At 44.5% G+C, this 12,210-nt stretch overlaps 1 protein-coding gene across 2 annotated transcripts in view; it reads right to left on the bottom strand.

Moving 5' to 3' along the window:
• ABL1 (ABL proto-oncogene 1, non-receptor tyrosine kinase) overlaps positions 1-12,210 on the bottom strand; it is a 75,582-nt gene that overhangs the window by 10,595 nt on the left and 52,777 nt on the right. For both annotated transcript variants that reach the window (XM_059486529.1, XM_059486530.1), the window contains exons 2-5: positions 11,067-11,240; positions 9,498-9,793; positions 4,173-4,445; positions 266-350 (exon numbers count right to left, since the gene is read on the bottom strand). In XM_059486529.1, the coding sequence (XP_059342512.1) occupies positions 266-350; positions 4,173-4,445; positions 9,498-9,793; positions 11,067-11,240 (828 nt within the window). The remainder of the gene's footprint in view (positions 1-265; positions 351-4,172; positions 4,446-9,497; positions 9,794-11,066; positions 11,241-12,210) is intronic.

The raw sequence follows: 12,210 nt of genomic DNA, 5'->3' as shown, positions 1-12,210 counted from the left end.
AATGGGGCCGGTGGAAAGAATGGATTCTGCTTGGAAGTGGTTAATAGAGGGGCTTAATTTTCTGCTTCAGCCTCTGGCAAATTAAACATTAAGGAGACGAGATCATTAAAAATCATGTATTAGTGGTACAAATTGTGAATTTTGCCAGACAATAAGTGACTGTATTTAAAGCCTTGCTATGGTAAGCAGCTTATCTGCTCCTTAACATCCATATCACTGCACAAGGGTTTAGTTCAAATCCCTCTGCTTGGTATTTATCACTTACCTAATAATTGCACCAAGTTCGGATGCTTGATCTCCTTCATTACTGCAGCTTCTTTCAAGAACTCTTCCACCTCCATGGTATCCTCCTGCAGAACAATGGCAAAGCTTTGGCAAAGGCAGTGTACACAAAGGAGAGACAGATTTTTATATGAAGACACAAAAAGAACTGCAAACTGACAACATACGCCACAGTTCTCACACAGTAATTTTTTTCCCTGTAGCCACAACACAAAGCCAGGGAGTTATAAACATTAATTTTTTGTATGGTTTTAAAAATACATATTTTTGTAATTTTCATACTAGCTGAGCTTGCTGGGGCAAGAAAATCCATATCCCTTTTGTGAATAGTCTCTCACAGAACGCTCGGGAGCAGAAAAGGAAAAAATAAGCCTGTTCCTAACAGGAAAAAAAAAAAAACAACATGAAATAAAAAGAACAGAAAAGGAACAAGAACGAACATAAAAGAAAGGATACACCACAATCAAATGCTTGAGAGGCTGCTGAAAGGCAGGCCCTTGTGTTCACTGGGCAGGAACAAGAAATTCCCTCTCTCAGTCAGGGAGGCATGACCGATGGCAGCCCTGGTGTGACTAAGAACCCAAGGTTTCACAGATTCATTTCTGGCGTTCAGAGCCTGACCCATGACGTATCCATTCTGGGTAGAGGTGTCACCACCAATCTGTTGGGCACCACAAAGTCACTTGGCACAGCACAAAACCAAGGAAGATACAATCTTGCTCAAAAGACCTATTTTTCTGAAGGAGATACGCCCCAAATGGCCGGAAGGTCATATCAAAGTGGTGCAAAAATACAGATCTATTCCTAAAGCAATGTTTCTTTCTATATCCATATTTTTTTCAATGATGGATTAATGTTGACAGGCTACATGGACAAAGTGTTTTAGGGAAGGATTGGAAAGGATTTACTGCTGCTGGTGAGAACGATAACAGTGGGCTGCCACTGTGAGATCCAGCCAGCTCCCTGCTCTGCACTTAGCACTGAGAACATTTTTCCAACATTTCCATTCAATCATTTACTATTCATTGCCAATTAGCTTGATTGACAGCTGTGATTTGCTCAACACACTGTCAAAACTAATAGTCCAGAGGTCCTTGTGAGCAGAACCTTAAACTGTTCTCTTTGGCAGAGGAAACTGGGTTAATAATCCAGGTTGCAAAATTATCCTAAATATGTCTTTGTCTTATTTGTGCTACACAAGCCTTGGAAGGTTTGTCCTTTGCATAGCTGCTCCACAGTTTGAAATTTCTTACCTCTCAGTGACCATATTAATAGGAAGGACACATACAGAGAACCACTGTAGCAATGACCTCTCTGAAAACCCGATCTTGTGGAAAGGACCAAGCTTTAACTGGCTTCCAGCTCCTACTATACTAAACCATGGCAGAAATAAAACAGTTCTGGCTGTCCAGCATTTTCCCAGCACAGCACAGGGCCATGCCATGGCATTAAGGGACACCAGGGTTACATGCTGCCTAATTTAAACACAGACTTCTCTGCTGGGGAAAAAATAAAGGAGAGAAGGAAAAAAAAAAAAAAAAAACAAAGAAAAAGCAGCAGCAGTCCTAGGGGCAGCAGAGCCGAGGTGAGCAGTGAGAAATGTGCTGAGCTGACCAGCTCACAGCAGCTCAGCCATTAAATGGCCCTCAGGAGAAGCAGTTATGGCCAGAGTCACAACTGGCTGCACTTGGCCAGTGCGGGTCACAGAGCCCCCTGTCCCCACAGCCACTGCCTTGTGCTCCTGTCCAATCTGGGGGTAAAACCACAAATTGAGTGTGTCCTGTTATAACAGCCCCTGATAAATACTGTGTCCTGTGCAACTCAGAGAGCTGCCAGGGATGGGTTTTAACAGGCAACATCTCATTACCAAAACACGGTCCTGCCCTCTCCAGTTAAACACTGAGGAACAGCCTGTGCTGCTTCCATCTCTTCTTCTCCAGCTCTGTGCCAGCCATGAGCTATCTTTAGACACTTGACAGAAAACTGAACAACAAATGGGTGTTCATAAAGCATCATTATTCAAAAAGATGCTGGGAGGACTTTTTTCCTCCTCTCTCTTTTAGTCTTCGCTCTCCTTTATCTTTCTTCTAGAGATATCTGAGGTATAGGAGGAAGGAGCAAGAAGAATCATACAAAGTTTTGAAAAACATTGTCTCAAAGGAAAATAAAATGAGTCATCTGAAGATTCGGGCAGAAGCTGCAAAAGGCTTGTTTTTCCCAGTAGAACTGGGATATAAATGCAATTTTAAAATGTTTCCCAAAACTTTGAAGAAAGCTATAATCCCACCTGTCAGGCAGCAGACTAATGGATTTAAAGAAGGTGGATTATAAATTTGCTTTTAAGGATGGTTTTAGCGTACATAATTGCAGGTTGAAGCATTTCTCAACTCTCTTCCTGGTTGTTCTTACACTCCCCAGTGGAACACGCTGCTCCATACTACATTATGAACCACTTTTAGTCGTGTTTCATTAAATATTTATTTATTTGAAACAGCCGTGGTCTGTATTAAGGTTTCTCCTTTGCACAAACAGATTTGATGGGATAACATGCAGCTTGTCTTTGTTGACATGTTTTAGGGAGATGAGAATGAAATCAACAACTTGAGCTTGGAGCAAGGTGGGAAGTCTGAAAGCAGCAGGAATGCTCACACTGCAGCCAGCAGCAGGGAGATGTTACTGCAAGCTGTGCTGCAGGGCAGAGCTGAGCTCTGCTCAGTGTTGAGCAGCTTTGCTGAACCTGGCCCCAGCCCAGCCCACCTGCACCGTGGCACTCCGAGCATCCCGAGCAGGGACAACACTAGATGTCACTCGCTCCCTGTGCAAGCTGCACTTGGACTCCCCCGCCGGGAGCAGCAGCAGGAACCTCCAGAGTACAGAAAAGGCCAAAATCAAAATACTTTCTGCAGCCATGGCAACCCACAAGTACTGAGGCAGCCGCTGCTCGGAGAGCAAGGAAGAAATATTTTCCCCAAATCAAGAAAAAGTTCTTCCCCTGACACTGAAGCATCCACACAGCTCTCTCCACTTCATAATTTCCATTGCAAAAAACCCAAAAGAAACAAACTAAACCCTCAGTTCTGTTTGTTTCTGCAAGACCAAACCACGTCCCCATTCGAGAAGAGAGAACATGGTGTCAAGTTTGCATAAACTCCTATTAAGCAATCAAATGCAATGCATGCAGATGGTGCCAGAAGATCTCAAGACAGTTTTATAAACATAGATGAATTAAGAAATGACCTTATGAACTCACAGAGCACTATTTGCATTTCAACAGACAAGGAAACCAAGATGCAGAAATCAGGGAGCAGAGCCAGAAACAGAACTGATTATCCACTTCTTCATTAAAGCCACTTATGAATTTTAATATACCTTAGCTTGCATACCATCTTTTCTCCTCTTGTGTCTTTTGATAAGAAGCAGCTGTGAACAGTTGCTTAAGACTTTCAGGTACACAGGGAGCTTGTCTTTTGGGAAGGACGCCACATAAGACAGAAAATCAAAACATGTAAAGCCTCCCTGAAGCACAGCCTTTGAATTTTATGTTGACTGACTCACAATCCACAGTTTTCTTTAATACACCAGCTTGTGCTGGTGTGTTCATCCGTGAACAGCTCACCTCTACCACACCCTGAACACGAGACACTGTGGCACTATTTGCTTTTCTAAGGTTTCATCCATTCTCCAGTAAAAATTGTGCTGCTAACATCCTCCTTTGTTTAGATACGAATGTTTTAGGTATCACATAAACCATAAGAGGATCAAGCTCTTTTAAAAATATTCTGGCTCCAGCTTACAGCACTCAAAGGGAGAGCAACCATCAACACAAATACAACTAGAAGTGAGGGCAGGCAGCCAGCCTGAACGCGAACTTCTCCGAGATCGAGTCCTACCTTGAGAGTTTTCACAGCCACTGTCAGGTTGTACTTCTTCCAGACTCCTTCATAGACCTCTCCATACTGGCCTCCCCCCAGCTTGTGCTTCATGGTGATGTCGGTGCGCTCGATCTCCCACTTGTCGTAGTTGGGGGACACGCCGTAGATGGTGGGCTTGTTGCGCTTGGGCGCTGGGTAGTGCAGCGTGGTGATGAGCCCGTCTGCCACCGTGGAGTGGTGATGCACCAGCTCTGCCAGCGTGTTGAAGCGGCTCTCTGAAGACACATAGAGCTGGGAAGCAAAGGGGAAGGGAAAAGCTCGTTCAGGTAATGCCCCTCGGAGAGGTCGCGCATAGGAGCTGCGTTGTAAAATTGTGAAAGCAAAGTGTGGTGTTGCTTCTGCTTGAGCCATGGAACTGTGAGCTCCACAAGCTCTGTAACCAGCTCCAGAGCCCAGAACAACCAATGCTTACATGGGAAAGGCATGGATTCAGGAGAAAATACATGCACTTCGCCAAAACAACAGGGCAGAAATAGCTGCAAATAGCACTAGACTGGCATGCTGTTGCTTGAGATGTCTTTTTTCAAAAGGCTGGTCAGTGGGACATCTCCTGCAGAGTATGGGGGGTGTCACCCTCACTGTTTCAACTATTACTGCTTGGGTTACTACATTTTCACCTGCCTAAATTCTCCCTCAAGTGTCATTGGCAAACCAGAGCTTTCCCTGCTTTAGGCCTGAGCTTCTGCAGAAGTTTAGCGTGAAGTCAGGAACTGCTCTGCTCCATTCCTGTGATGGGCACTGATCAATAGCACAGAAGGAAAATCATTACCACTGAATGAAAACCTGCTGCGAGGCATGATAACCCATATTTGTTACCTTCTTAACATTTATACACAAGATCCATTTTAAGCCTAAAATCCTGCTAAAGATAATGGACAACTGACTCCCTCCCACCAGAGCTGTGTGCTTCCAGTTTTCATCCTCAAACCCAGTGTTCTGCCAGGCAAGGTGAAAAAAGCTAGAAATTGAATTATTTGAAAAGTGCTGGTAACACCTGAAGGAGATGGGGAGAAGTCTTTGTATCAATATGCATTTTGCATCACAGTGTAGCCTACAACACAGAAGATGGAAGAGCTCCATTTCTCACAGAGGACCAAGGTTTGGTAAGGGACAAGCTTGCAGGAAGAGCAGCACCCAAATTCCTGTCCACTCCACAGGCTAGACCTACTGCTCACATCACATGCTATGATCAAACTTCTCAAATGTTTCTGACATGCTGGATGTACACTCAACAATTTCTGCATGTGCACTGGCCATCTGCTTGGGATTTCAGGAGGCTGGGAAGCTGATGGGGCTGCCAGGCATCCAAAAATCCTAGACTTAGGGTAAAATTCTGCTTCTTCCACCTAGACAGAATATTTGGACAGAAAAAGAAAATGCATCTGTGAAGCTCCAGCAGTAAGAGAGTATCACCAACAAAAAAGGGAACTGTGTTTGCAAGAGAAAAAAGTGTTTGCAAGAAGGGACAAAACCACCCTCAAACTTGATTAGTCTTTTTAATGAAGACTGGAAGATAATGGCACCCTCCTGGGAAGCATGTTCACATCTCTCCACCAGAATTAATCAGATATTCTTTTGATATCTCATTTCAACATTGGCTAAAAAATCCCCCTCAAATGAAAAAAGCTACAAAAACCTACAAAGCTTTTCACGACCAAACAGGTGCAATCACCTTAAAACCAGATGTTCTTAGAACAGAAAAGTGGCAACCTAAGAGGCTGTTACAGCTGCTTGGTGTGAGTGATCAAGCATTAGCCAGTACAACCACAATTTAGAACAAGCTATGCCTGTTTGGGAACAACTTGACTTGCAGTGGTATAAGCAGTTCCCATGTTACACTGAGAATTAAAATCTGAAAATATGGATGTAGAAAAAGCTGAACTCCAGGATTACTTGGAAGTATTAGAGAGGCACGGAGAAGGAAGCTCCCCCATGGTTTTATGACAAGTTCTATCTCATGAAAATTAGAGATATCTGCATTTAGTGTGACAGATTGTATGATCCTGTTACAGAAGGAGAAAGAAGCTAAATAAATGGCCAAAGATTTCAGAGAAAAGCTGTAGGAGGATGAGGACAGAACAGGATTGCCCTGTCCAGGCCACAAAAACAACACTTCATGGCTTAACACTCATGAAGTTTTCCATTTACATTAAGATAAACATCCATCAGTAAATGTGTTTATTCTGCAGGCAGGTTTTTTCTAACCTCTCACTGATGACACCCAACAAAAAAAAAAACATGTGGTGCTGCTAACCTGTACTCTCAGAGGTGACAGACTCAGCATCTGAGATTGCAGGGACTCAAGTTTGCTTCCTGGCTATGTTGTTGACACTATTTGGTCAATTTTTGTGTATCAAACAAACCACAAACAACAGTCCTGTTTTAAGGGGCTCTGCCTCCACAAATGGGCTGCTCATCTGCACTCCTACCACCAGACCACATCTCTTTTTTCCTGGCTGAGGTATTTTGTACAGGTGGTTAAACTGGCCCGTGCTAACCTCAGCACATCCTGAATCCAGTGGCACTCCCACTTCCCACTCAGAAGACAAAACTGAACATCCACACCAAAAAAATCCATGGAGGTTCAAGTCTGCATCCAATTCAGCCACTGGAAGATCCAAGAGACTCAAGCAGGACCCCAGTCCTGTTTCCTTCCTGCTGAGGACAGCAGGATTTGAAGAACTGGCTGGACAAGGCTATTTATTCAGTTGGGTTACTCACTAAAAGGTTTTCCCTCAAGTACTATCAAACCCAGGAAAACCAAGGCCTCTGTACCACAGAAGTGGTTTACCACATGACTGGCTGCACTGTGCCAGCCAAATCAAGAAAGGTCACTTTTAATACCTTCCTTAAAAAAAACCCAACCAACAAAACCAAACATTAGAGGGTGGTCCAAAGTAATATGACCCATAGAAGTGGGAAATAAAGAAAAAAATTCCCAGAGGAATTTTTTTGAAGTCGGCCAATGCATTCAATATAATTTGTACTAAAATGAAGATGTACAAACCTCTGATCTCTCTAGTCCCTTCAATTTTCTCCCAGGAAAAAGTCTGGGTAAGGCTTTGCAATGCAGGACACAGCAGTGAGCTAGCAGCAGCTGGTCCACATGTTCCTCTAATACCTCTTTCTCCTGGAGCGTGTTCTGTCAGGCACAGGATATGATCCCACCAAAGCCATTCATCCTTACTGCAGCACTGGGAGATATTAAATTCCCTGGACAGGCTGGCTAATGATCCAGCAGGCTGGGAGAGCCCCAGGTGCTCAGGGCAGTGAAGGTAAGAGCTTTCCTCCAGCACAGCCATGATCTGCTGCAAAGCTGGTAATAAATAGAGTGCGACACGAGGAGCTCAGAGCAGGACCTGCTCCAGCAGCCTCCATCCTGCAGAGGGATAAACAGGGATATTGGCTGTTTCTCCTCCCAGCTCCTCAGCTCTGACAGCCAGGGACAGGGTGCTGGAAGAGCACAGTGTCCCCAGCCCGGCAGCACATCTGCCGCTGAGATGTCGCAATTCACTGCCCTGCTCGTTAACGCAAATTGAAAGCGATGAGCTTTAACAGGCCAGGCTGCAAACTGCAGCTCATGATGCATGGCCGTGGCAAACTGCCCCTTCTGCAGGGATGCTGGCACTTGGCACAGCAGCAGGAGCACTGTGGCTACCTCTGTGCTTGATCCTGCAACACCCAAAAGCCACAGGTCTAGGTCACTGCTGCTGCTCAATTTTGTATTTCCAACCATCATGAGCTGCAAATCTGCTTTAGTGAATTGTTCCAACCTTTGTTTTGCTTCTTCTCAAAAACACCAATGCAAGCAACTTTGTGGAAAACGAACAGTTAACCTGGCTAACACAGACCTGAATGGATTACTGGAGCTCTGCAGAACTGTTTTTCTGGGATAAAACGGCTCTGCTGGGATGAAAGCCTTCATATGCCAAACTCTATTACAGCTCAAATGGAGAACATGTGCTATCTCCTCACGGACACATGCTTATTTACACCAACCCAAGGAGCCTTCGGTTCAAAACGTTCACATGTGAGCACTGCTCATCTGCCAGCATCTATGGGAATAGAAGGAATATCCACTAGAGAGAGAGGAGGAGGAATAATATTCCAGATTGCCATGTAGTCCTTCAAGTATGCTGCATGTCAGCACTTCACTGAGCTGATGCTGACCACAGAGAGCGTCTACATGGGAGGGAGAAGGAAGAATCAAAATGCCATAAGTTGGAAATATGTTGCCTTAAATGACATGGTCAGAATTGTCTCAATTACAACCCATTTGTTAAAGCAGACAAAAAATATTTCATCACAGAATGAAATCTGGTTATCTTATTGGAGGTTTTAGAGTGCTGAGTCTAATAAATAGGAAGCACAGTGTACTGGTTCCTTGTATTTTCATACTAAAGATTTTGCTGTCACCTTTGCTGTAAGAAGAGTAAAGGTCTCACAGGACAAAGGAAAATTTGGCACAGTGGGCTGCTACTATACTTGATTACTTTTGGTTTTTTTCTTTTGAGGAAATTTAATGGTACAGAATCTGTCATCTATTAGATGCTGGCAAGAAGAGCCTCAGCAGCCATGCTCCAGACCCACACTTCAACTTCTGCACAGGATCTAAAGAGACACTGCTTAAAATAGATTTGTTAAAAAACAAAATTTTCCAAATTCCAATGCCAGTGGAAATGTTTCCATGAAATCAAAACAAAAACCTGTGGAAAACTACACTTTTATGCTAACATTTCTCTGCAGCATCCACAAAGCACAGCATTGCACCACTGCTACAGCACACAACAATCTAGGGGAAAAATGAAGGAACTGGGGACAAAGCCCATATAAAAGTGAAAGTGCCTACCCGTCTCCAATGATCACGCTGAAATACTGTAGAGAAATCAAAACAGTAGTTAAAAATACTGCAGAATACCTCAGAAAGCATTCTGTCCCTAATATTTACAGGATTATTAGCAACAGGCGCTGACTTTTCTGATTTGACAGTCAGGGATTATCTTTTGAACATAAGGGATAAGAATTCTCAGGATCTCAATAAAATTATTTATTAGATTCTGCTCTGATCTAACTCTATTATTTTTTCCCTTAAAGAAAGGGATAAAATGTTTCTGGATTATATAGCATTCTACCGGAACAGAACTGTTTTGTCCCAGCCACATCAGAATCTCACAGTTTACCGTAATAAATCACGAGTCCTGCGACCAGAGCTCAGAACTGCTCAGTTCCATTGCTACTGCTCCACCAAATATCCCAGCGAGGTTAGCAGAGCCTGGAGCCTACCTTGCCATCGGAGGCAGTGTTGATCCTGTAGTGGTAGACCCTGCCCTCGTAGCGCAGGGAGATGGATCTCTGGCCGGGGCTGCTCTCGCTCTCCCGCACCAGGAAGCTGCCGTTGATGCCGCTGCTCAGCAGGTACTCGGCGGCGTTCCGCGACACCGGCCCGTGGTACCACGAGTGCTTCTCCAAGCTGTTCACCGGCGTGATGTAATTGCTGGGCACCCAGCCCTGCCCGTTCTTGGTCTGAGCCTCACACCACTCCCCATTGTGATTGTAGCCCAGCACGCGGAGCTTTTCACCTTGGGGGAAGAGAAAATGGATTTATGTGGCAGGCTCTGAGCTCGCTAGGGCCCCGCGGAGGGCTGAGGTGCAAAGATAGGGATTGCCAAGTCGTGATGAAATAGCAAAAGAAGCTCCCGTCTTCCACCTCTCAGACCCCAGCTTATCTCTGTAACCCCACAGGTCACTTTCCCTTAACCCCTACTATTGGACAAGTTTGGATCCCCTTATGGCCTGTAAAAAGGGGCTGCTTTAGCTCATTCTGGTTAGAAGAGCCGTGGCTGGAACACAGACCCCTCAATAAAACCATCGCTGTGGAACCCCAGGACGTTTTCTTCTCCTCTCTCGTGTCTGCTTCTCAACTAGCCTGGGCACCTTAGCAAGCAAAGAGCTGGAATCCTAAGAGAGCTGGTAATCACTAAAGAGCTGATATCCCTTGGGCTTGCTAAGGTAGCCAGGGGCTGAGAGTGGCCTGGGCACTCAGACACCCTGCCCCCATGAAGGACTGAGCTATTCTGTCCTTGCTGCCTGCTCTGGGGCAAATTAGCCCAGCAGAGAGTCAGGATTAGATTTAGACATGGCGAGCCTAGGAGTTGAAGATAAAGATAAGTTCTTTCTGCCTAGCAGATCATTAAATAATCTCCTATAAGAATAGGTATCTGACTCAGCAGGGAGCATGTGTTTCTCTTCAAGCTTCAGTGGAGCTCTCCAAGCCAAATAAAGTCACATGCTTCAGATTTTTAGGCTCTCCTGCAGTTCTGCACCAGCTCCAATACTGCTCGAGTTTAAGAAATGAATCCAGCAAATTTTATTTGAACTGAGCTGGCTTCTTGGAGCTAGGAAAGAACTGGAGTGGATAAACAATTAAAAAATAATTTTAATTAGGAAGGTAAGTAGATGTGACTTGGAGTACATACAGTGTTTTCTTTCTCAATCCTTCTGGTCCTTATATCTGTACAGTCATTTTTCATACAGGGACTGTGTTTTGGAGAACTGTGAAAATAAGAGGCCAGCCTCCAAAATCAGCTTAGTTTAATTTCTCAGTTCAAATTCTTGATCCTAATGGAGAATTTAGTTTTGACAGTTTCTTGCCCAATGCAATAAAAAAAAAGACAGTTATAACCTTTAAAAAGGTCATGACTTTGTGAAATATTTGTATTTGTTTAAGATGATTTCCCACAGTAAAAAAAAAAAATTCCACAGGGTTTGGTGTAAAACTTAATTATTTCACAGCGACCTTCCTTCCTACACCTTCTCCCACACTCCCAGTGGAATTCTGGGCAGTGACCTTACCTTTAGTTATGCTGAGAGTGTTGTCCCCACTCGCCACAAAATCATACAGTGCAACAAAGAGATGGGGGTCATTTTCACTGGGGCAGGAGAGGAGGTTTTCCTTGGAGTTCCAGCGAGCTGCTTCGCTCAGACCCTGCGGCTCAAAGTCTGACACTACCGGTCTCTGAAGGGCTTCTGCAGGAGAAAGAGGGAGAGAAAGGAAAAAGCAGGTTCATTTTGGCTGATAAAAGCCATCTGGCCAACCCACACACTCTGACTTTCTAAGCTGCATTGTTTCATGACACGTGTGCTCCTCGTGCGTCAGAGCACAGATATGGACGGTGCCTCAGTGCACATCTCCTGCCACATGGGCAGGACACTCCTGTTCCAGAGCTGTCCCCAACCCTCCCAGAGCCCCCAGCTCTCAGGAAATGCAGGAAAGGGAAAGCCCTTCTCCATTCCCCCAGTAAACGCAGCTCACGTAGGCTGTTTGCTGCCTGTAAATCCTCTGGCTCACACCTAACTGCTGGAATGGTTAGATTTGAAAACAAACCCAAGACCTTTAAAAGGTAAATCCCTTAATTATCCTATAAATGAAATGGCTAGAACGTGCAGCAAATGGAGCCAAGCAAGGTGAGATTTATAAGACATGGTATTTAAGAAGGAGTTAGGTCTTTCTATCTTCACAGTTTTTTTAATCATTTCTCTTCTTATTTGAGAACAATGCAGTATTTTTTGTTGCCCTCTCTCCTGCCCATCACTCTCAAACTACAGCAGTGTTGAGCAAACTTCTACACTTTTAGGAACCCTGAGACAACTCCAAAGACAGAAATTCCGGAAAACTGAGCTTTACAGGTGAATAAAAGCCAACCTCCAAAGTTTTTTATACCCTGCAGCACATTAGGCATGTAATATTCAGTAAGTGTCAGGCAAGTCCCAATACACCAGGGAATTTTACTGCAGTTGCTCCTGCAAGTCCTTCACTTTGGGGCACGACCGTAGAGTCTGGAGCAGAAATGTCCCAGATAATTGTGCCCCTCACTCTTTAACACGCTACCCCCAGATGTGCTGGCAGCACCAAGCCTGACTGTACTGGCACAGAGCCAGGACAATAAGTTGTGAAACTCTTGTATTTGAAGGGTCATTCTCCATCTGGATGAGTTTG

The sequence above is a fragment of the Ammospiza nelsoni genome, chromosome 20, assembly GCF_027579445.1.
Source record: "Ammospiza nelsoni isolate bAmmNel1 chromosome 20, bAmmNel1.pri, whole genome shotgun sequence".
Lineage (NCBI taxonomy): Eukaryota > Metazoa > Chordata > Aves > Passeriformes > Passerellidae > Ammospiza > Ammospiza nelsoni.
Note: the sequence above shows the minus strand (reverse complement) of the source record. Positions and strands in the feature narration are given on the sequence as shown.